General features: G+C 37.6%; 2 protein-coding genes across 2 annotated transcripts; both read left to right on the top strand.

Moving 5' to 3' along the window:
- Positions 1-43: 43 nt before the first annotated feature.
- dcun1d1 (DCN1, defective in cullin neddylation 1, domain containing 1 (S. cerevisiae)) lies at positions 44-9,469 on the top strand. The gene is made up of 7 exons (XM_077503562.1): positions 44-148; positions 5,007-5,220; positions 5,656-5,824; positions 6,736-6,866; positions 6,964-7,046; positions 7,466-7,562; positions 8,915-9,469. Exons 1-7 carry the CDS (start codon positions 146-148, stop codon positions 8,989-8,991), a joined length of 774 nt encoding a protein of 257 aa, XP_077359688.1. The 5' UTR covers positions 44-145; the 3' UTR covers positions 8,992-9,469.
- Positions 9,470-11,489: 2,020 nt separating this feature from the next.
- LOC144005398 (coiled-coil domain-containing protein 39-like) lies at positions 11,490-25,197 on the top strand. The gene is made up of 19 exons (XM_077503534.1): positions 11,490-11,712; positions 13,156-13,275; positions 13,361-13,507; positions 13,601-13,759; positions 13,837-13,929; positions 14,014-14,142; positions 15,462-15,653; positions 16,057-16,160; positions 16,249-16,381; positions 17,068-17,262; positions 17,339-17,506; positions 17,584-17,721; positions 18,186-18,394; positions 18,775-18,904; positions 18,988-19,147; positions 19,972-20,078; positions 20,562-20,723; positions 21,104-21,183; positions 21,649-25,197. Exons 1-19 carry the CDS (start codon positions 11,614-11,616, stop codon positions 21,740-21,742), a joined length of 2,619 nt encoding a protein of 872 aa, XP_077359660.1. The 5' UTR covers positions 11,490-11,613; the 3' UTR covers positions 21,743-25,197.
- Positions 25,198-25,803: the final 606 nt, after the last annotated feature.

The following is a 25,803-nucleotide window of genomic DNA, read 5'->3' as shown; positions in this document are numbered from 1 at the left end:
GTATATAAATAGTCATGAAATCCTTAAAAAACAAAAAAACAAATATATTTTATTTTGAAAAACACAACCGGAACCTTGTTTCCGTAACAACTTTACACGCTTTAGCCATCTGGATGGGAGGAAAGGGAGCCAAGCAAAGACAAACATGGTAAAAAAAAAATGTTACTTTTTACCTTGGTGTGTTGCTGTAAATATCATTAATCACGGTAATGCTCTGCGTAAGATTTGTTGACTAACAAACCGACTTAATTGTCTTAAACAGCCCGTGTGGGTCCTCCTCATACGCAACTAGGTTAGTTAGCAAGCGCTAACTAGCTGAAGGTAATGAGGCTAACTCACCCATTTAGCTAGCCAAGGAAGCTGCTGAAGGGTTTTGATGCCAAAAGATCAGAGTTCCACACTGTTGGCAAATGACACCCTTGTAGTGTTGTCTACCGGCTTTTGGCGAGGTGTTTCCTTCCCCGAACAAGTTGTAGTCGGCACATAATCAGTTGGTCACAGCTGTCAAACAGTGTTCTGGCGTCTAATAAGTGAAATGTGTGCCTCTGTTTGAGTGTTGATGGAGCGTTGATATACGAGTTTAATTCATTCTGTGACCAAGCTCATCTTATTTGTATACCAAAATCAATATTTCTCATTGACATAAATGTAAACTACGGTCAGCCCCCCCAAAAAACCTACATTTTCTTGCGTTAATAAAGAAAACTAGTACTCTCTGTCTTATATAAAAACCTAATGAAAGAGCATGTAAAGAAATCAACTGGCTTTTATAAGGGGATATTACTAGGGCTGAACGCTTGATCAATTTTAGGTTGGTAGGCTTTACTTTTCTTATTAAACAAATGTTTATTTCATGTATTTGTTTGTTTATTTATAGTGTCTAGGTAAGTCTATTATTTAAAAAGTGCAGTCCACGCACTTTATAAAGCCAGCCTTCTACCAGAACGTTTCTGTGACAGGAGCACTTGTTTTTAACTACTTGTAACATGTTTTTAAATCATGCAGTTGTTTTATTAACAGTGTTAAAACAATCACATCTACTGTGCTTTATAAATAGACGAATTAACTCAATCTTGATCAAGCACATGATGTTTACAAAGGAAAATATCAAAAATCATAGGGATACTCTCTAAAACTAAGGATGTCCTGAATAAGAAGTCATTATGCACATTAACTGTTCATTATTATTACCATATTTGACTTGTGCGGAAATCTGTGGAAGCGCATATAAAACAAATTGATCCTGTTTTCAAACTGCAAAAATGAGCCATAAGAATTATTAATCGATCAAAATATAGAGAACCAACACATTCACTGTTTATTAAACTAAACACAATGAAATTTTATGACTTGGTTGAGTTTAAAACAGTACAAATAATGTACAAAGTACACAACAATCTACTCTGCCACAGTACTCAGAAGCTATTTGAAATTAGATGGAGTACAGGTAAGGGGTACAGGTGTCTACAAAAAACCCAAAATATGAAGAAATATTAAGCAAAGGTGTGTTTCTGTAAGAGGTGTAAATTTGTGGAAAAATTTTGGTATTGAGCTGAAAAGATGCAAGTCACTTGCTGCGTTTAAATAAATATTTAAAAGCAAAGTTCAAGAGCATTATTTAAATCAGACGAGTTAGTGCAATTGCAGTAATGTATTTTTTTTCTTGATGTATTAGTACAAGTGTAATGAAAATTGTATATGTGAGTATGTGGATGTATTATTGTGTATTCCTATGAATACGCTATACGTTCATACGCTATACAGTATGAGCAGGATTACACATTTTCTTTCATTGAAATGTAACCTATTGTATTATTAATGAAATAAGTTAAAAGATACAAAGAATAAGGGGTAGGACTAGATAAGTTTTCAACTTCTTCCTACTCCCTTTGAACCTGTAAATTGTCATTAATGATCGTATGTTTCTTATTTATTTTAAATGTTATGGGAACATGTTTTGTTAAGTAAAGTAAGTAGTTTTTGTTTTTGTTTTACATTTTAGTCAGTTTATTTTTATATTACTTAAAGAGATAGTTCGGATTTTTTGACATGAATCTCTATTTCATCCTCACCTCCAGTGTGTGCGATCAGCACTGACTTACCTCTGACAGCGTTCTGTGACACGAGTTTTGGTCCGGTGTTGGACGAGAGGAAAATAGTTCAGCAAGCTGGCTGGGGTCACGGAAATAAAGCGTTTTTCTTCTAAAAACAATTTGTGTTCAAAAGAGTGATACATTTTCATCACAATACTCCTTTCTGAAAAAGTCAGACGCCATTACCGCCAGGGCACTATTTTTCTGTTCATTCATATCACTGTGCGGCGCCCCGCATGCAGCTGATAGACGCGCACTAATCTACAAGTTATTTGTCTTTTCGAAGCCGGAAGGCGCAACTATCAGCTGTCTGCAGCGCGTCGGTCAGCTGTCGACAGGGCTCCGCACAGTGATACGAATAGGGCTGGGTATCGATTCAGATTTCCAGGATCGATTCGATTCACAAGGGCCCGGTTTGATTCGATTCGCGATTCACAACGATTTTCGATTTATTTGAGGAATTAATGCAGCACCTATTTTAGAAAGTCAAAAGTACCAGTGCTGCAAATTGTAGAAACTTCTTGCTGTAATTTAATGCATTAGTAAAAATATGAATATTGACATTAAGAATTTAATCCATTACAGTTACATTAATACTCTATTTTATTTAACATGGCCTTATAAAAACAACAAATAATTATTTAAATCAATTACAACCACAGTACAGGCTGTGTAAAAAAAGTGACAAAAAAAAACATTGACACTCACAACTAGGGGTGTTAAAAAAAAATCGATTCGGCGATATATCGCGATACTACATCGCGCGATTCTCGAATCGATTCAATAATCGGCAGAATCGATTTTTTTTTTGATTTTTTTTTTTTAATTTTTTTTTTTTTTTTTAGGATTCACACCTTGAGCATGGAAGAATGTTATATGAACGGAACATTAAGCCTTAATATTTTATTTTAATGCTGTTCAAACATGAAACAGATTACAACCTGTATAAGACTGAAATTTCAGATAAATAAATAATACATTTTCATATAAATCTTACACTCTACAAGCTTACTGATTAGTATTTTCTAAATTTGAATGAAAAAAAATCGCAACAATCGACTTGTAAATTCGTATCGGGATTAATCGGTATCGAATCGAATCGTGACCTGTGAATCGTGATACGAATCGAATCGTCAGGTACTAGGCAATTCACACCCCTACTCACAACATTCACATTGTTGTTTTTGTGCAAATGTTTCAGTGGTAGTTGAGGGGAGGATGTGAGTGGGGAGATTATCGATACTGGCTTCCTCTGTGTAAGTAACACGGGCTCGGAAGCAGTTTGTGTTTGTTGGATGTGTCATGTGAGCGTGTGTGTTGGGGGCGTAGTCGATATATCAATACATGGTTTTATGTATCGATATTGAGATATGAAAAGGCGTATCGATACGATATCGATATATTGAACCCAACCCAGTATTGTGATGCAAATATATCACTCTTTTGAACACAAATTGTTTTTAGAAGAAAAACGCTTTATTTCCGTGACCCCAGCCAACTTGCTGCACTATTTTCCTCTCGTCCAACACCGGACCAGAACTGTCACAGAACGCTGATCGCACACACTGGAGGTGAGGATGAAATAGAGATTCATGTCAAAAAATTCGAACTAACTCTTTAATATGTTTATATGTTTAATAAACAAACAATCATTGATCTGTGATGTGATTGATTGATGTGTGTCACAGGGCTGTAAAATGGCTGTTTTGCTTAATGTTATTAACGCATATAAACGGTAGATCGGAATAGATCACGTCATGTAAACAGTTGACCAGACATCTTCGGTCGGAATGATTTCAGTCAGAATGCCAAAAAAGACTCAGTGTAAACCTGGCTACTGACTTATGTTTACACTAGAGCAGTTGTTTCTTACCCCGGGTTTACACCGGTTGCGTGTGCACTGCGGTGCGGTGCGTCTTGACTGCGTGCTCCGGACGGGTCAATTTTTTGGCCAATCCACACCGGCTCCGCACAGCTGCGGTCCGGCAGCTCCGTCGCCGACCACTTCCCGCCGTGTCTCGCGTGACCGCGCGCGATCATGTGGCATTAAAAACAACAACAAACACACAGAAAGTCTGTGCTCAACAGAGAAGCAGAAAGAGAGGTGGACTTTTATTATTTTGTGGCTTTCTACCTCCAATATAAACCTCTCCTCGTCCATGTTCGCTGGTGTCTAAACCGTGAATGAGCACCTCGCACGTTAACTCCAAGCCCGTCTACGCCCACATCACGTTTTGCTAGCATGCTTGCGAAATAGGAGCTGGCGAGTGTTTTATCTTGAAAGGTAACCGGAAATTTATTTTGAAACTGCGTCGGTCTTCCTGTCCCGCTCGATGTGTTTTGTGCTAGCTTGCCATTTGCCGGAGGCCTACCGTTGCGGCGTCCGGCAAAAATAGAAAATAGGTCTATCCTTGCGGAAGGGCTGTGGCACGCCGCAGCTGAGACGCAATCGACACGCAACGCACCCGCAAGCGGTGTAAACTGCACCATTCGAATGAATGGAATCTAATTGCTTGCGTCGCCGGAACGCACCGCAACCGCATCCGGTGTAAACCCGGGGTTACGTTCATTAACTGGTTGAAGGTGCAAGGTCACTGTGGCTCTCCTTGCCCTCATGTGAGGGCATTACAATACCCTACTAACTCATTTTTTTCCCCCCACTTCACTTGAGTGGCGGCATGTCTGATGCTGTTGTTAAAAAAAAAAAAAAAAATGACCACGTGATGACTTGTAACTTGAAAAAAAACAAAACTCTTCAATATATATTCATAGTGCTTGTACCCAGAATGATATAAAATTATTTAGGTAGCATTGTATTTGTAGTTTGTTTTTTTCCACCAATACATAAGAATATAATTGTGGCTGCCTGCTACAGTTTATCTTGACATTTTGTTGTTCATTTCTTTTTTGCAGAACAAACTGAAGTCCTCACAGAAGGATAAAATTCGCCAGTTCATGATTTTCACGCAATCCAACGAAAGGACGGCACTAGTCTGTTTGTCACAACATGACTGGAAATTAGAGGTGGCCACAGACAAGTATTTCCAAAATCCAGAGCTCTATATTTCCAGTTTAAAAGGCGCTTTAGACAAGAAGAAGCTTGAGCAACTCTACAACAGATATAGAGGTATGACTTTTAAAAATATATAGTATGAATTTGATCGTGTTGTGGGCTGGAAGAAAGATGTATCACTACAAGTGTTTTCCGACCTTTGTTGACCACAGCACAGATTTTACATTAGAAAAATACGACGGCGTGCCACCAAACAAAAATGTTACAAAATGTATTGTATGAATGATGGGCTCATCTGAAATGATTCCTAAATATACTTAGTCTCTTATTCTGTAGTAGGAAGAGCATTAAATTGGCCTGCCTGTTACTATACATCATTGGCTCATATAGATGAGCAATGATACATTATATGTAGTGAATAAACATTCAGTCATTTTCGGATGAATGAAATGAAAATGGATCCGCAGCATCTATTGTTGATCTCTCACAGTTCAGTCCCAAAATGAATGTAATCATTTTCATTGAGCATTTCCTCACCTGTTGGCTCAGATCCACACGATGACAACAAGATCGGCATAGAAGGGATTCAGCAGTTTTGTGACGACCTCGGTTTGGACCCCGCCAGTATAAGTGTTCTGCTCATCGCTTGGAAGTTCAAGGCTGCAACACAGTGCGAGTTCTCGAAACAGGAGTTCATGAACGGCATGACAGAACAAGGGTAAGAATGCAGATAGTTGTACCTGGATTTATGAGTTCATACTTTCCATTACCACGCATGTAGCTCAAAATACTTAGCTTTAAAAAAAAATAATAAAAAAAATAAAATAAAAAAAATAAATATATATATATATATATATATATATATATATATAAATAAAAGATGGTCACAACTGCTTAATAAGCTGCTGTCATATTAGTTTTCTGCAGAGGATAAAGAATATTTGCCTGTGAGGACTGATATATTGTCTCTATTCTCCACGTCTTGCGTCACTGTTTATGTACAAACTTTGCTTGAAGGGTTATCTGACATACCGCAACATTTATGCTAGTTTAATTAACCCTTCTAAGGTATTTTGCATTATTTGTTAGCATGAGGCTAGTAAACCCGTGTATAAGGCAAAGTACTGTGGTTGTTTTGAGTAACCAATCTGTAATTCTTGTGTTTGATAGATTTCTTTGCCCTATGTTTAGTTTGACAGTAAACTTCATTACTTCAACTGGGAGTGGCAATTAACTCTTTTCAAAAAGTATTTAGCAATAAACTTGCTTTTTTGAGGAATTGTTCGTTTGCTGCCAAACTACTTCATTTTGTAAAGTGAGTTGCGTTCATTTCCACCATTGCACTTGTATGTCAAATTTTTGCTCCCAAGTCAAAGCAAAAAAATACGGCGGTTCCCCGGTAAGCAGGTTCCCCTGTAAGTCAACACTTGGAAAAAAAGAAAAGAAAAAAAAAAGACTCTGGCCACATTGGCTTCACTTTAATTGCCATAAAGTTTTGTTTTGTATAGAGTGGGTTGGGAGCCTGAGCCAGATTATTTTAGGCTTCCCTCATTTGTGTGCAATTGTGGTACAAACATATCAAGTATGAGACATGTGGCATCATATGCATTGACTGTATTGTTTCCTCAGATGTGACACTATAGACAAGCTAAAAGCTCAACTACCCAAGATGGAGCAGGAGTTAAAAGACCAAGGAAGATTTAAGGACTTTTACCAGTTTACATTTAATTTTGCGAAGAGTCCTGGACAGAAAGGTTTAGGTAACAATATACTGTGACACAACAAACGAAGGAAATATAACCCTGTTCTAGTAATGTCTATTTTCAACATATTTTGCCTTTTGTTTTATTCTTCTAGATTTAGAAATGGCTATTGCTTATTGGAATTTAGTATTGGATGGAAGATTCAAGTTCCTTAACCTATGGAAAACATTTTTAGTTGTAAGTATACTACCTGCTCTCCCATGATGCAGTTTTCCAATCTTCCTTCACAAGGATTTTGAAGGAAATTGTTCAAAAAGTCAAGTTATTGCTAACTACAAAAAATAATGTCATATTTGTGTCTTCATCTGTTGCAAATTACTACAAAATATTTTTTTTTATTTTATTGTTTTTATTTTTTGGTGGTGGGGGGACTTTTTGTGAGTAGTGTATATCACTTGAAATGTACATAGAAATACAAGGTCAAGAAAATCAGATAAAGGCATTCAACCGGACTGGGCATTTGGATCGGCAGTGCATATCCAGTCAAAATATGAAATATCTCCATATTCCTGTAATTTCAAAGAAGTCCTACTAAATTCACATGGGAAGTCTTGCCACCAATCGCGTCGACTTGACAGCATGATTTTATATTGCAGGAGAACCACAAAAGATCAATACCCAAGGACACTTGGAACCTGCTGCTAGATTTCAGCACTATGATCACAGATGACATGTCCAATTATGACGAGGAAGGTTCGTACTGACTTGTAATTTTGAAGTGAAAATGTGGAATTGGGAAATCTCTGTAGTGCAGGTAGAATTGGAAGTCTTTTATTATTATTATTATTATTATTATTATTATTATTATTATTATTATTATTATTATTATTTCATTGTATAGCGCAGATATAGTGGTGCCTTGACTTACAAGTTGGATGGATTCTGTGACCACACTGCTCACTCAAAAATTTTCAGGTCGCAAATCATTTTTTTCTTTGAGACAAAGGGAAATGATATGAACCCGTTTCAGTGTTCCAGAATAGAGCAAACAATTTTACAGTGTTTTTTTTTTGTTTTGTTTTTTCATAACAAATGTAGCAATTTACAGCATCGCACATCACATAAAAATATACAGTCATAATATAATTAAATAGAATGTGAATACAGTAATTTTGTTTGTGTATCATGATAATTCATTGGATATTGTGCTTGTCATTCTGTTGCGGGCACCTTGGTCACCAGAGGAAGTATAATGTAAACAACAGACATATTCTACAGCACTTTAAGGGTGGAATGGTTCACAAAATCCACAATAAGGTTTTCAGTTCTGTTTGGTATATACTACATTGACTCGTAGGGCATGCAAACTGAACTGAAATAGTCAAACTGACCATTTGGGTGGTTTTCAAAAACAGTTCCACCCCGACGGCATGCTGATTTTGATGGCTGGTAGCTAAGCAGTAGTGATATTAGTTGTTTTTCAGAGCTTAAGAAATACAGGCCAGGATGTAAAAACGCTCCGACACATACAGACTGGCTCCAAGACATGTCGCCCAGAATACGGCCCCCTCTACGTATGCCCACATCCATCTCCGAAAATATCAAAAGGATCATACCAATGTTTTCGTTTTTATCACTGACTGAATGAATGTCATCTTCCTCCCTGTAAGCGCTCACTCAGAGCGTAATCTCACGTACACTTCCGTCTATGAACTCCTATTGTAAATGCAATGAATTGATTAATGCAAGTACTTGGCCTTTTTTTTAAGCCATAGTTAGTGTTCATAACGCAGGATAAAATATGGACAAACTCAAAAGTCCTGTTACTCGCAATGAGGTACCGCTGTACAAGGACGTTGGGGTGGAGCTACCAAGTTTCCCAAAAAAAAAAAAAAAAAAGTAAAACCAGACTAAAATATGCAGTGAATAAGTGATAGGCGCAGTGTAAAAACTACTACAAAAAGTAGTATACAGTAACGTTTGCCGCAAAAGGTTTTATTTAAAAAAAAAAAAAAAAAAAAAAAAAAAAGGCATCTACATCACCTATTTTCATTGTCACCGAGAACCATCCTGCCCTCACTGCTTGAATATTTCCCCTCCATCAGGAGCATGGCCTGTACTCATTGATGACTTTGTGGAGTTTGCACGACCGCACATCGGGACCACAAGTACTGCAGTTTAAACTCTTCTTAACAGCCCACGCAAACAAGAGAAAGGAACACATGGCCCACACTGAGCTGACAACTACGTTGCCTTTTCAATCCTCAGGACTGAAAACTTTTACACAGCAGAGACTTTATATATACATGTGTGTGGATGTCTTTGTGTATGTACAATACAGATACAAAGGTAATGCATATCACTTTGTTGGTGAACTTGTGGTGGTTTGGGCGCTTTTAACTACAGTATTGGGATTTTTGGAGCTGCCACAACCAAGCAAGGAGAGGCACCATGTCAGCTTTTGGATGTGTTTGGGCTCTGTTCACATGTCAACACACACTCTTGAACTGTAATGTTAACATTCTTAAAGGGGAAGTCAGCCTCCCCAAAATTCTTGACATTAATGTGTTTTATGCAGCCCCACTAGTCTAAATATGGTATTCTGTTTAGTATTGCGTTAGTAGAATATGAGTTACGCAGCAAAATCCATGCCTTTTTATCCATCTCCGGGGGCGGCCATTTTGCCACTTGCTGTCGACTAAAGATGACATCACTGTTGCTCAGGTGTCAGGTAACAACCAATCATAGCTCAGCTTCAGCAAACAGGTGAGCTGTGATTGGTCATTGTCTGAGCCCTGAACAACTGTGATGTGATCTTCAATTGACAGCAAGTGGCAAAATGGCCACCCCGAGATGGATAAAAACGGCTGGATTTTGCTTCATAACTCATATTCCACAAACGTAATACTAATCAGAATGTCATGTTTAGACTAGTGAGGTCACATATAACATTATTGTCAAGAAAATGTTTAAGCTTGACTTTCACTTTAAATGATTTTTTAATTTGACTTCTGAGTGGCATACAGATATTTGCTTTATGATACCTCTGTGACTATTCCATATGAACAATAATCACAGTTTTTACCAGATCAATGCTGTTTCTTTGAATATAAAATAAATGTTTCACTTTGGTTAAAGTTGCCAGCTCTGTGTGCTTCCAAGCTGTTCTCAGCAGACTCTGTGTGAGGAATATGGTGTTTTGTTTTCAGGGTTAAACGAGGTCAACCTTTGGACGCTTTATACTTCCTCAATCCTGGGGAGGGCGTATTTAAATGGAGAATGATTTAGAATCACTGTGTTGTATGTTTGCTGTTCAAAACATTACACCCATGCAAAGGTATTGTTTTTATAATGCTGTTATACACTGCAAGTTACAGATAAAATATAAATATTGTTAAAATTATAAATTTAGTATCGCAATATTTTGTTGAGTTCATTTGTGTCGCTGTAGAACTGCATTGCATCAAACTGAGATTTGTATTTGTGGTACTATAGCTATGCTAGGACAAGAACATTTGGGTCCAATGATCCTTTAGAGGGGAGACCTCCTCATGCCAATATACAAAACTGTTTCCCTAAATGTCTTAGGAATTAAAAAGTGCTGTTTTTAAGAAAAAAAGTCAATGTAAGAATAGCAAATTCATATTTTCAAGAGGAAAACAAGTTGGTACAAAACAAGCGATGTTATAAAAATGAAGTCATTTTTTTTTCTTCAAGAAATGTGTTTGTATTGTTTTAGAACAAAGATGTATTGACAGGTTTTTGCGAAACTAAAAAAAAATGAGACCAAGAGAAATTATTTCAAGATTGTGTCCACACTTAATTGTGTCTATGACGTGTAACTCTGTCCATCTGTCCAGTGAATTAAAAAACAACAACAACAAAACGATATGAAGAGAGAGTAGATAAAAAAAGATAATGGCTGTAGAGCAACTAAACTTTAGTTGGTGTTAATCATAGCAACTCGAAATGGTGGAAGTTGTGTGCTGACTTCCATTTAACAGTAGTTTGAATGTGATTGGTTCATTCAGAACAGTCACATCTAGTTAAGGGCACAGTTTACCGAATATTAGCTCCGCTGTTTATACTTCTCTTGAAAGTATTACGGTTTTATTCAATTGATTTGCACGGGTTATAGGTCACATTAGTGGTGAAAACATTTATTGAAATGATTGATCTCGGTCTTAACTTTTAAAAATAATAATAAAACTGTCATTTTTGGCAGGCGTGTGTACCTTGTATCCACCTGTGTTCTAGAAAACAATCAAAACAGACCTTATTGATGCAACAATGATAGAATTATGTGATGCCATTTTCACTTTTTACTTAAGCACATTTCAGAATCTGTAACATTTGAACTTATACTCAAGTATAGGAGTTGCATCAATACCTGTACTTTTACCAGAGATTTCTTTTTTACACAAGTACCTGTCCTCCTGCTAAAGTATAGAATGTGAATACAATACTTTGCCCTCCCTCCAATCACCTGTCCTAGTTGCTAGGTGACAAGAGACGTAGTTCACAGTGTAGCTAGGTGAGGCTTCTACCATATCGTGTCATAAAGCTCGCCCCGCGACTGTTGCCTTTCAATGATGGCATCCCCTGTGTTGACATGATCAGAGTGGTTGTGACTACGACACCAACTCACGATGTCATACACTCGATCACTCCAATGGGGAATACTTTTGGTTTTGATGTGATGAGCCATTCATATTCACTTGCACTTTTCACTGAACACTGCGCTCACACCAGCCAACAAAAGAAATCCCTTTCAGCACAGAAACTTACCTTGCAGTAACTAAACATGGCCATGTTTGCAGCGAGAATTTTATCAGAGACTGGCTGGGAGCAGCACTATGCCCTCCCAGTAGTCAACACTGAAAACAAGGCTTTAATAACCCAGGTGAGTATGCTCCTGATTTATTTCTCACTACCACTGGTAAGTTAAATAAATGCTTTATATTCACTGCACAAGTGGAGCAGGTGTCTTTTTTATTTTTTTATTTTTATTTTTTTTAAATGAATCATTTCAAACATTTTCCCACCATTAATGTGATCTATTATCAGTGTAACTCAATTGAAAAAGAAATGCTGGTTTTCTTAAGAGGGAATTGGGGCCTCAGTCAAGGTGGAGGGAATTTTGAACAGTTCCAAATAGCAGTCACTGGTAGCACAAAACTTTCAAGATTCTGCTAGGAAGCAAAAAAAAGCAAAGGAATATACTTATTTGGGGTTAATCGGGCATTTTAAATGGTGGTAGGTGTGCACTGACATTTAACATGATTTTGAATATGATTGTTAAATTCTCAACACATCATCATCCCTGGTTTTAAGAGGGTGTGCACACTTATGCAACCACATTCCCTCAAGTATTTATTTGTACTTACCCCTCTCAAACCTTTTCAGTTGAGTTGTACGTGTTATAGGTTATATCAATGGTGGGAAATGTTTTAAAATCCTTTACGTTAATCTCTCTCTCTTTTTTTTTTTTTTATAACAAAAAGCTGAAATTTGTATAGGGGCGTGTAGACTTTATTTTAACCTTGCAGAGAAGTAATGTTGATCATAATCATAGCACCAATCAGCATAAATACACGTAAACCCCTACATGCCATCTTTAACCTTTCAATGTTCATTAAAAAAAAACACTATTTCAATAAAACATTTTTTTTTTTTGCATAGTAGCACATCAAGGTACGTTTAATATATATATATATATATATATATATATATATATATATATATATATATATATATATCCATCCATCCATTTTCTTGACCGCTTATTCCTCACAAGGGTCGCGGGGGCTGCTGGCGCCTATCTCAGCTGGCTCTGGGCAGTAGGCGGGGGACACCCTGGACTGGTTGCCAACCAATCGCAGATATATATATATATATATATATATATATATATATATATATATATATATATATATATATATATATATATATTAGTAATTGCTAATTACATTAGTCACGCCTCACCATGGATACCCAAAGAAGACGTACTTAGTGAACGTAGAAATTGGTGGTAGGCTTGCCAAATGTGGTCTCTCTGAGGCAGTGTTGTGTGTGTGCTTCAAAATGCACATGCTTCCAACTTAGGTCATTGCATTCTATTAGTTCACCACTAAATGGCCCATTTTCAAGATGGCAAAAATTTTCTACGCACTGTCCCTTTAAAAAAAAAAGAAAGAGAAAATTGTCTATTTTCAAGAAATTGTTGTAATGTTACAGTAACATTATTTTGTGATTTATTTCCATTTTGTCTGGAAATACTGAACAGCGGCATCGAAGCAATGTGTTGCTAATCCTCTGACACAATGTTTGTTCTCTGATCCTACAGATATGTGATATAAAGAGGGAACTTGTGCAACTGAGAAACAAACGTGAGACTAATGAAGAAAAAAGGCAATTAGGAAATGATTGCCTGACCAAGGCCAGAAAGGAGCTGGAAATCACAGAGGTAGGTTGGATTGTTTTGAGTCTATAAACTATTTGTCTTTGGGGGAATTGGCTGAATAATAACTTGGTAAGATTGTTGTGCAAAGGCTCTGTGCAAGGCCAAAGTCAGAGAAGTGGACTCGGAGAAAGACATGACCGCCATCGCAGAGAGAGAAATGGGCCGTCTGGGACAAGACAAAATTAAGATGGAAAATGAACTTCAGAGTTTGGCTGAAAAGGCACAATATTTTGAGGTGAATAACAAGCCATATGTTATTTATTTTCATTTGAAAGGTCCCAATAAAATTGCCAAAATGTGATGACTAACCTTTTGTCCACATGCTTAGAGCAACATCTTAAAGGCTAAACAGAAGCTGGAGCAGTTTCGTATGCAAATGAAATGGGACCAAGAGGCCTTGACTTCTTTTTTGGAGGAGTCGGCCATAAAAGATGAGGACACGATGACCATCATGAAATATTCACATCAGGACGAACAGAGGATCAAGGTAATTCTAAATGGGCATGTCACGTTTCTTCATTTCTGATCATCCTCCACTCAAATGGTATCGTCTGTGCCACACAGTCACTCAATTTAGCCATTGAGAGGACGACAGCGGAGGGCAGTAAAAACCACAAAGCACTTGACAAGGAAATGACGGAGACTATATCAGCTCAGGTACTGAACGCAAGAAGCATACAGAAGACAGAAATGGAAAGGAAAGATACAATTGATGACCTTCCGCATTGTGTTTCTTCTCAGGTTTCTTTAGAAAAGACAACCGAGAAATTACAGCAGGCTCACGTGGAAACTGAGCAGATCATCCACCAGTGGGAAAACACCATCCAACAGATGAAGCAAAGAGATGGCGAAATGCATCAGTGTGCTCTGGTAAACGACTATATACACACTGATCTTGTTCATGTGGCAATTACGTTCTAAACCTGCCAACAATGAAAAACTGCAATAAAACAAATAGTTTAAGCCTTAACATACCCCTCATACACACTTTAGCCAATCTGTTCATTTTCCATACGTACTAAGTATTTTCTGAGTCCATTTTGACCCAGACCAAGTATACCCTCATAATAATTATATTATTTATTAATTTATTATTAATTATATTATATTATATATTATATATTGATAATATGAAATTATGGACTACAGATCTATTTATAGCCCGTCTAACATTAATAAATTGATAATTAATCCTTAATGTTTCAGAGAAAAGGAAAAGAGTGTTTTATATGGTCCATGCCACTCAATTTTGGATAAAAAGTAGGGATGGGCGGTTACCAATACTAAGTACCGGTATCAGGTTAATTTCAAGGTATTGGTTATTGTGACTGCTGCCCTCTTGTAGCTGTTTTACGGTCAGGAACTAGAAATTAGAAGAATTGAAACAATGCTATTAAAAATTGCTATTATGAGATATCGAGGTCTTTGTTTAAAATGATCTCTCAGTGTTTTTTTTTGTTTTTTGTTTTGGCTGTTTATGTATCAAAAGTGGTGTCTGTATCAGTGTCTACTAAGACTTGAGTACTTGCACTAGTATCGGTCTGAAAAAGTAATACCGAACATCCCTAATAAAAACATCAATCAGACAGTTCTCTGAACTTTTTCAACCTGTCTCTTGAACACTTTTACCTCTATCCCATCAAATATACACACATTCATGCATGGCATGTACAGTTTCACAGTTAAAAAAAAAAGAAATCCCAGTATTAACACCATTTCCTTGATTTCACACACAGTAATATATCTGAAATCCGTTTTTATAGACAAATTCAATTTGACCTGTATCTCACCTTTGTACCTGTTCAAAAGAATTACATTTTAAAAATATTTTCATTTTTGTGTATTTTTGGTCAATATAGGAGAAGTCGTCAAATTAGAATTACATTTTAGACTATTTCTTGTCTTGTCAAATTTGACCTGAACAGTAAGGGTTAAAAATATATAAACTTAATAAATTATACTTTTTAAACACATTATAAATGTATTTAAACACACACATAGGAAAGCATAAAATATATATATAAAAAAAAATATGTAAATAATTGCTTGTTTTTAGTTAAGAATGCACGATATCCCTTCTACATGCTGTGATATAATGGGTGGTCACTGCATTGAATAATATCAACACACCACCAACACAATGTGAACACACCCACATAACTAACTCACTAATCCCTTCATCGGTCTAGAAACTGGCTGAGACCAACCAGTTCATCAGGGAAAGGAACGTCACTTTGATGGAAATGAGAAGCTTGCAGGACTCGCAGATAAACGACAACAAACATAAAGAGAAGAAATTGGCCGCAACCCATCGACAGACCGCAAAACTGCGACTGACCTTCAAGGAGCAGGAGAGGAATTATGTCATAATGCAAGATGAGGTAATGTGGGAAATCAGTGGTGATGGTGGCCCGTGCATTTGGTACCTCGGTCTTTGGTAGGGACTTACCTGAGTTAATTCTTAACACATTGCAATCACAGACTGTCAAGACTATATAACAACTCAAATGTGCCACATATCATCTGGAGTAGTTTAAAAAAATCAATATTTATCTAATAATGTGACAATAACGTAACAAATGTTAATAAAGTGTACTCAATGTAGAACCAGATTATTAAATATAGTGTATTCATTTGTGCAGTTTGCTACAGTCTTAATTGCTGGGTAAAAAAGTAACCCAAATTGGGTGGTGGGGGCCCCCTGGTGTAGAGAGGGAGAATGGTCATCATGGATTTTTTGTTGTTGTGTATAAATCAACAATGTTTATTATCATGTATCTTCAGCTGAAAAGTTGCAAAGCCTTATTGGATAGAACAACCTACAATGTGTATTCGATGAAGTCTCACATACGCAGGATGGAGGAAAACGTCCGGAACAACAACGAAAAGTCAGTCCAGCTCAACAGCAACAGTGTTATCCCATAATGCAGTGTGGGGCTTTGCTAAACAATGTTCCACATATTGTGTTTATTGTAGAGTGGATCAGACCTCGGCCAAAAATGCTGCCCTTAAGGAGAAGCTAAAATCTGTGACTGAGAATGCCATGAGTGAGAAGGAGAGAGCTGCCCAGATGGAAAATTTTCTCAAGGAAGAGCAACAGGCCATCAAGGTGGGATGCTGTATATTTATTTAAAGCTATAAAGGCATTGTAAAAGGTTTTTAAAAAATGTGACTCGTAAATCTACATCAAGGCAAGTCTTGGTAATCATCAGAGGTGGGCTAGCTAAATTCATGTTTGGTTAAACTGACGGTAACGTAGCTTAAAGTCTGTTAGATTAGGCCTCTGGCGTAATTGATTAAGTGACTTGAGCAAGGCCGTTGTGTCGCTGTGACCTTTTTCGTGGCTCTGCAATTTCATATCTATCTGCACCAATTTAAAGCAGTTAAGACCATGGAGTCATACGTTGTCACACGGGCTAGGCAGGGCCACAAACAGTTTAAGTTTAGGAACCATTTTGGACAGATTAGACCTTCTTCCGCATCTAGCAGGAAAAAGGATCCACAGAGGTGAACTTGATTTGAGAATATGCAGTCTTCTGCTTGTTACTGTTGCGAGCATTAAAGATGAAAGGACCGGGCGAAGTTGTGGATTATGTATGGCGTAAGAAGCTAGTTTTACAGAATCATCCTTTGGGAATGGGGCTGAAACATATTTATGGCACGTCCATTCATTTTGATGGGGAAAGATGATTTGAGAGGAGTGTTTTGAGTTACAGTATGAGCCTGCTTATGGTATGGCACCACTCTGCTTTATTAACTGCTCACCGTGTAGCGTGCCACCATATTGTTGACCAGGAGCTGGACATCCAACTACGTGAACGCAGCAAGGAGGTTGTCCGCTTCAAACAGCAAGGGGAGGACTTCGAGAAAAAGGAAAAGAATTACATGGCACATTTATTACGGAGCAAATGCACCATCAATACGTTGGAATGCCAGCTCAAGAAACAGGAGGAGTACTTAGTCAAGCAGATGATGATCATGAATGAAAAGGTAAGCATGGCAACAAACCAAAATACCGACTGTTTGCTTTTCTCTCACTTTTTTTAATGCCACTTTTCTGCATCAGGACTCCCAGATGATCATACTCGATAAAAAACTATCACGATTGCAAGGTGTTGTTGGTGATTCCAATGAAAAGTTGGAGATGGAAGTAAAGATCACAAAGCTACTCGGTTCCCTTGAGGAGAGGAAGAAGACATCCAGTAAGATGCTCATCAAAATCAAGGAGTCTGAGGTCAGACAGTGCACGGTAGTATATGACAATCAGCACAAACAATCACATCTTACTGGATATTCTTTTGTCTGGGACAGGAGGACATTCGCTATTTGAGGAATGAGCGGGAGGCTTCTGCAGCTCAGAAGAAAGACCTGCACAACAAAGTGGCAGAATTGAAGCTGATCAATAATAATATTGAGAAAGATCTGAAGAGTCTCGGGCTTAAGAAACAGGTAACCGATGCATGGACGTCATATTGAACTTCCCCTGACCGGCATGAAAGAGTGTGAAGGATAACGAGAAACAAATGTGTCACATGGCACCAGAAAATGGCTAATTAGGCCTAATTTGGACAGTTTCACTTGGGGTTATACTTACTTTTGTTGCCAGCGGATATTCATGGTTGTGTGTTGCATTTGTTTGTTTTTTTGTAGTGGATAATACATTTACGCTTTTACCACTTTTACACTGCCAATTCTATGTTGTAGAAAAGCGAACCATTAGGTTTCAGTGACGATCTTTTGGCAGAACACAACTGAGTCAGGCTGTAACCATGGCAATCAGCCTTAAGGTTACATAATAGCAACCGTGACATTTCCGGTCGATGTGACCCTGAAACTTTGAAGCAGTATCGTATGTCTCTGAATATTGGATCAACTGCATCCATTTTAAATGATGACCCGTGTGCCTTCATCAGGAGCATATTGTGGAGCAGAACATCTCCAAGCTGGAAGTGTGGCGTAAGAGGGATCTCCTGTTCAACAAAGCCAACAGTGTGGTGTCCTTGGAGAAAAGACAACTGAATGTGAAGAAAGCAATTCATGAGAGGCAAGAAGAGATCCGGGTCTACAGTCAAATGCTCACTCAGCAGCTGAAGACCATGGAGCAGGAAAGACAGAAAATCAGGTAAGAACAGGACTAAATGATGAAAAACAGTTCCTTTACATCAGGGGTGTCCAAAGTCTGATCGTGGGGCCATTTTTGGGTGCATGGGCTGAAGGCTCGCCCACTGTCACGTGATTGCATTTCCAGCCGGAGAAAAATCTTACATGCTTACACATCTGACGCTACAATCAGCTCTTCCTTTTCCTCAAGGCAAAAAACACAATTAGCGGCTGGACGACATCACACTTGAAAATGCCACTGTTAATAAAAAACCCACTTGAGTTCAACAATGTCCCAGGCCCCAGCATTATAAGCATCATGACTGGGGACCACATATTGATGTCTTTTATTTTTTTTATTTTTATTTTTTTATTTTTTTTTTTTAAACTGTCACTTCCTAGTATGGAACTGAATGTGAAGTTGTACAAGGTCGAAGCCACAAAGAAGAATTACGAGGTCGTGACCTTTACAATGGCAGCCCAAGATGATGACGAGGATCCAGTCAAGTCTCAGGCTCACTACATCGCGAGGGTAAGATGATCCGAAAGGTTCAATAATGCTATATGGAATATTTTGTCGGGCGCTGTCACCAAAATGGGACTCTCTTCCACTAGGCTGCGCTAGAGAAAGCGGAACTCAGGCAGCGGAGCAAGTGTCTAAATAACAAAATCCGCAAGGCCGAGCAGGAAAATAAAGCTCTGGAGAACACAACTCTGTTATTCCACCTCAGCAATACAGGATTTCACACAACCGTGGTCAAAGCCAAAGAAGCCAGTATGTAAACCTGACTGTGACACTCTTATCAATCGCAATAATTCACCAGAATAGTTTCCTGTCTTTTTGTAACATCCTTTATTGTGTGAATATTGAATAGCCCACTTCCAGCCATTCAATCTTACAAATTCAGCGGTGGCAGACAGATAATATAACAGTACTTAAAGACATATATCCTTTATCCTCTACAAAGGTTGACTAATATTACAGCATCTCACTGAAGAGTGTCTGGCTTCATAAAAATCGCTATTTAATCGTTTGTTTTATACTGCCCCCTGGTGTCCAAGGTGTGCATACCGAAAGGAACAGCACAATGTGCATTAAAGTAAAATATGTGTTTAACTGCAATACTAATATATAGAATATTTCTGTTTCCAAAACGTTTTTAAATTACAAAAATGTGGATATTTTTGGGGGGATTTTGAAAGATGAATACCATTGCCATTCATTTCAATGGGGAAATATGATACGAGTGTTGAGATGTGAAAGATCTGTAAATTGTGAATTTTACAGTGAAAATTTGCGAATGGTGTCATGAATGAAACCTCTCCTATGTCACAATTTGGTGAATTTGGTATTTGTTCACAAAATGGTAAATCCACATATGTGGATATTTCTACAAATTATTGACCAATCTAGAGTGTTTGGTCTGAGGTTTCCATCTCCTTCCTCGTTATAATATAATAGTACTTACTCGTTTTCTTTGTTAGAACGAGTACAATAACATAGTTTGCAATCTCTAGTTATTTTTTTTAACTCAACTCTCGTGTCTGAAATACAAATGAAAGAACAGCTCTAACTATAGATTTGTGTTTCCATGTTAGCTCCAGATTATCAGGAAAAGTTCAAGCTTGAAGAACAGCTTAAGGTGGCCGAGGAGATGCTGATGTCCAAAAGTGAAATAGTTAAAAAGCTTCATGAGGACGTACAGGTACCACAAGCCATAGTTGTTTTAAAAAAAAAAAAAAAAAAAAAAAAAAAAAAGATAGAGAGAGAATAAAAAGGGTTTGCTAAGAGAAAATACTTGAACCATCCAGTGTTATGAATTCATTCACAGAAAGCTGTTTTCAAAGCAGATATCCCTATATTTGCAGCCATTTTAGAGCATTTGGGTGGACCTTTACAGACCCCCAAATGAAGGAGCAGACTCTCCATTCTTCAGAGGGGGGAAGAAAAGCTTTTGATTTTTCCATTCTTTCGCAATCATGGGCTGATTTGATCAAAGACACTTGTTTCTGATGTGAAGAAAAATGAAAAGAAACGTCAGTGACTTTGACAGCAATTTTTTTTTTTTGCAAATCACACCTATATGTTGAAAAACGATGGATATATTTGTCGCTAGCAGGATTGTGCCAGGGTGTACTAGCCTAACCATGCTTCCTTTCTTTTGGCTTTTCTTCCTGTTTGGTCTTAGGAAGTGAACAATTCCTTAAAGAATCAACTGCAAGCCAAACAGGATTTGGAGAATGAAGTCAGGCAATTAATGGACTTTAATGATTCTATCAACGATATGCTCCTTGCTGCCACCAAGTACAGACCGCAACTCAAATCGGCGCTGGTGCAATACTTTCAGCAGGTTGGGCTCTTAAAACGCCATTTGATGTGTTTGGCACCAAAATCACATTTTGAATCATAACAGGATGTGGATCAGTGATCCCAAACCCTGTTTGGGCTGAGGACTATTATTTATTGACTACAAATGATATTTTCTTCTTCATCAATTTATGCCAGTGATGTACAGGGGCAGTCACAAGAAAGAAATGTTATTCTACTAGATGTGCATTTGAAGCTGTACACAAAAGACCAACATAATAACATCACTCTTTTGATAATTCTTATTTTTAATAATTTTGTTTCAGGATGTGCCGTGAGATTTTTATGTGACTTTACTCAAAAAGGTTGTGAATAATGGATGTAAATTGCCAGCCAATGCAAGAATGTTCTTTCTTCTTTCAGGCCAATTTGCGCTTTCCATCTTCTCCTGTCTCCGGCACGAGTCGAAGGTCCAACCCTGTCAGCAGTTCCGTCTCTGCCAGGTCAAATACAAGTTCATTTGTGTACAGTCTATCTTGACTTACAAGTCATCACTTTGCTGATATTTTTGCTTTGAGTTGCGAGCCCAAATTTGGATTAGGAGCGAGCTTCAGATACAGTGTCCCTTCATTGTCCCTCACTAGCCCACACCCCTTTAAGGCACACATCCAACTGACGAAAACTACAGTATCAGTGTCTACACAGAAAGACATTACATACATACTCTTTTATGTCTTTACACAACTCATTGCTATTTTGCTTTATTCTTTATTAATAATGCGTAAGAAAAACAAATGGTGTCTTTCAATTGGATTTTTTTGGGATATGTGATTAAATTGGTTTAAGAGCGTGGTCAAGGAACAAATTCAATTTGTAAGTCAAGGTACCACAATATTAAGATTTGTGTGTTTTAATCATGTTGGAAGTGTTTCTGCGTGTGTAAATGTATTCTTCCCTCGCCACAATAGGTGTGCGGCATTCTCAGCCAGCAGCCTTCAGAAGCCTGCCGAAGAGCCAGACCCCACTGTGAAGACCGTGATCCTAGGCCAGGACCTGCCTTAACATTTTTGGTCAGTAAATTGGCCAGCGACCTCCCCTCCTCGAGACTGTGTATTGGATTATCGTTATTCCTCGTGCACATGACTGAGAAAGTCAGAAAAATAGAGTACTGGGGAAATATTATACATTTGACCTTTTAAAAAGGGTGATATAGTTTTCTTCGATCAGACACTCGAGTGGTTTAGAATTGTTGTGGACCAGCCAAGACACTAAAGCGTGATATATCTTTGGGTATCTTATTGACAGACTCAAGTCCATTAAGAACAAACAAATAATACAACAAAATACAAAAAAACACACTAATATAAGAACACACATGTAAAATAGCCCTTGGTTTAAAAAACTTACAGTTCATGTATCCAGTATTTCCAGAACAATGAAGTGTATCTAAAATCACTTAAAAAAGGATCATTTATCAATTTTATAATTCCGTTACCAGATCTATTGATTCGACACATAAATTTATAGATAAAATTCCTTAACAGTGCATGAAATGTTGGAACATTTGAGGCAACAAACAAGAAACTTGCACTCTCCCACCTAGGGTATTTTAACAGAATTCTTAAAGCATCATTATATGCAACCTTGATCTTAGTCATTTTCCCTTTGCTATAGTTGCGCCATAGATGTGGGGAATATAATGGAGTACAGTAGGCTTTAAAGAGTTCAATTTTAACATCATCAGAACAGTGACTAAATTTGCGCGCAAGCATATTTGCTTGGGCATATCTTTCTGCACTGTCTCAGTACATCATCATCATCACTTAAGTCATCCCTCAACACATGGCCCAAATATTTTACCTTTGTTACAACTTTAAGTTCTTGTTTGGACAAATAGAAAGATGGAAATATTAGCTTTTGATCCGCCTTAGATTTAATCATCATTACCACAGTTTTAATAGGTTTATATTGGATGTCATATTGCACCCCATAGTCAGCACATACTTTAAGTAGTTGCTGTAAACCACCACTATAAGGTGTCACTACTACGAAGTCATCAGCATACATTAAATGATTAATGAGCCTATCTCCAACCATACATCCAGTCTTGCATTCATGTAATTTCTTTGACAGTTCATCCATATACAAATTGAACAGAACTGGTGACAATATCCCCCCCTGTCTTACCCCATTTGTCACTGGAAAACATGTTGAGACAGTTGTCCCCCATCTAACTTGCATGGTTTGTTTTGTATACCAGTAATACATAATACGTAGTAAGTATGAAGGAACCCCTCGCTCTTGCAGTTTAATAAAAAGTTTGCCATGGTTGATGCGATCAAAAGCCTTAGATGTATCTAAAAAGCACAAAAATACAGTGGAGTTATGTCTATCTTTTAATGTGTAAACACATAAGTCTGGGCTATGTCCATTTTTAAAACCAAATTGATTGTCACAACTCATGTATCCCTGAAGTCTGTCTAATAAAATTCGCTCTAAGACTTTAGATAATACACTTGCAAGAGCTATTGGTCTATAATTGTCTGAACTTGATACTTTACATGTTTTATCTTTAATTACTGGCACCAGGATTACGGAGAGCATAGATTCAGGCAATATTCCATGTGATAGGAAGCCAGAAAAACACATAGAGAGCAGCACCGATATTCTTTTACTAGCATACTTCAGGTCGGGTTCGGCTGTTATTTGATCAGAACCACATGATTTATTCAATGCCAGTTTTCCAATAGCATTGCACACTTCATCTGGCTTAATCACCATGCCATTATTGTCATCAGCCATACATATATTAAAATCAGCACTCTGAACACAGTCAAAAAGCTTACTGTAATACTTTCGCCATAACTCCACAATATTTTTATCTCCAGAAATCCCATCAATATTAGACGACTGCGGTATATTACTGTTATTAATTCTTTTAACTTCTTTCCAGAAAGCAATACTGTCTTTCTGCCCAAGGTTTCCTGCCATAGAGTTTGCTCTCAACATCTGTTCATTCTTCTTAATAAAGCGCAGCGCATACTTAAACTTAGCATTTGCTTCTTTCTTCTTCTCAAATTCTGGTCCGTATCTTATTTTACCAGCCAATACCCATTTTTGAGTGGCATCTTTAGCCTCTGAATATAGATCAGACACATGCACACTCCAACCAGGCATGATTCTATGCTTCTTCTTCTCAATAATAAGGGGATTACTATCATTAAGGAGGCCTGTCACTATTGTTTCATACATGTTGAGCACACTGTAACAACACTGTACTGTAATACATTCACTGTACTGTAATACATTTTTTTAAATGGCTTATATCTCCACCCTCTTAATAAAATAATTGCCTGAGTAATGTTTTAGCAAAAATTATTATTTTTTGCCTTGATCATCTCTTCATGATGCAAATTTATTGTGTTTCCTGAGAAGTCTGAAAAAATGACTTTGGCGATTATTTTAAGAAGGCGTCTGTAAATTACAGGTCAAAGGTGTGTAAGGGAATCCCTGGAGCAAAAATATAAAATGTTGTGATATACTCTTTTGTCTTCGCCTCCTTCCACATTTCTTAAATGATTCAAGTCAAGTACTGTATTCAGAAAATTCAGGACATTCGGGATTGTATTTTTGAGACTGTATCAAAAGTGACTTTGCGACTTCCCTATTTTATCATATACTGTATATACAGACCCGTCACCAGAAAGAAATTGTAGGGGGGGCATTACCTTTTTTGGGGGGGGCACACTTTATCAACCTAAATCTAATGTTCATCAGGTTGAACAGCGGCATTGTGACAACTGCAAAAGTGTTCAGATATATTTTCTGTCACTTAAAAGCGGCAGTTCGTTCTGAAATCTAAAAGACAAACTGAAAAAAAAATGTGTAGTTCATTTTGCATTTATTCAACTCAAAAGTTCATTTGAAACAAATCCACTCGTCACTTCTGTAAACAATTATGTCCGAATGAATGACTGCAACCCAGCCCCTTCTATCTGGAATTGGCTACAAGTTGCCTTCATTTGCGTGTTGGATTAGGGCTGTACGATATGGACAAAATTTCCTTTCATTTTTGCCAGACATCTCTATTCTTTGATCTTTGACTCAGCATGAGACTTCACATCATTTTATTTTTTTATGGTGCCTTCTGTATTTTGTTATTTTATTTCTATACTTATACAGATTTTTTTTTTTTTTAGTATTTTATTTGCGTGTATACTTATCTGCTTATATTTACTCGAATTAATTTTATTTTGTGTTATTTTATTTTACTTGTGTCTACTAAAAGACTAATTTCTATTCCATGCACAGCACTTTGTATGCAGCAATGGCTGTTTTAAAGTGATTTAGAAATAAGGTTGAGTTATGTCGATGATATACAGAAACAACATATGGGTTCAGTGAAAAACTAAGCAGAATATCAATCCAAAAAGGATGTGTAAAGTGCTGTTTTTTTTTATTAGAACTTGACAGTCATCAACATGAACAAACTTGGCAATAAAAAAAAGAGAATTCAACTCACATTGTACTGTAACTGCTTGAGTGATAAATAATTTTATGCTCCTTAGTTGTTGTTGTGTATGTGTGACTGCTTGGGTCTGTTAACAGCATACTGTGTATTGCTACAATTCATCCGTGCTGTGTGGCTTGACTAATTAAAATAAAAGTTTGACACTCACTTGTAAACGTAACCGGTGGACTCAGGATTACCATTGATGTCAACTGTGTCATCCTGGATCTAGGTTTGGCATTTGGTGGCTTCCATTAAAGCGGCACGACGTGCTCACTGCTCAGTCTTTGTCCCAGCGCCAGCCGGCAAATACCTGGAAGTAGATTTGGCTAAGGCACGTCTGCAGAGCGAGCGTCTCCCCCCACCCCACCCCATCCCTCCTGATCCTGATTGTCATTGGCTCGCTTAGTTGTCAATCACAGCCAAACTTGAAAGGAGGTATGTGGTTGGCTGGCACGCCATGCTTTACTTGAAACAGAAGGCGCAAGTTTACGTGACTGATAGGACGAATAGTTGGTGAGTCATCTTGCTAGGGCGGGCACGGCTGACTGACAGGGCGGGCACGGACCCCCAAGGCCCGCCCATGGCGACGTGACCGTGTATATATACTGTG

The sequence above is a fragment of the Festucalex cinctus genome, chromosome 1 (genome assembly GCF_051991245.1).
Source record: "Festucalex cinctus isolate MCC-2025b chromosome 1, RoL_Fcin_1.0, whole genome shotgun sequence".
Classification (NCBI taxonomy): domain Eukaryota; kingdom Metazoa; phylum Chordata; class Actinopteri; order Syngnathiformes; family Syngnathidae; genus Festucalex; species Festucalex cinctus.
Note: the sequence above shows the minus strand (reverse complement) of the source record. Positions and strands in the feature narration are given on the sequence as shown.

Coding starts and splice junctions, on each gene's coding strand:
- LOC144005398 (XM_077503534.1), top strand. CDS start 11,614: ATGGCCATGTTTGCAGCGAGAATTTTATCAGAGACTGGCTGGGAGCAG. Junction 18,395..18,774: donor CAGGAAAGACAGAAAATCAG/GTAAGAACAGGA, acceptor GTCACTTCCTAG/TATGGAACTGAATGTGAAGT. Junction 19,148..19,971: donor GGTCAAAGCCAAAGAAGCCA/GTATGTAAACCT, acceptor TTTCCATGTTAG/CTCCAGATTATCAGGAAAAG.
- dcun1d1 (XM_077503562.1), top strand. Junction 5,221..5,655: donor ACTCTACAACAGATATAGAG/GTATGACTTTTA, acceptor CTGTTGGCTCAG/ATCCACACGATGACAACAAG. Junction 5,825..6,735: donor AACGGCATGACAGAACAAGG/GTAAGAATGCAG, acceptor TTGTTTCCTCAG/ATGTGACACTATAGACAAGC.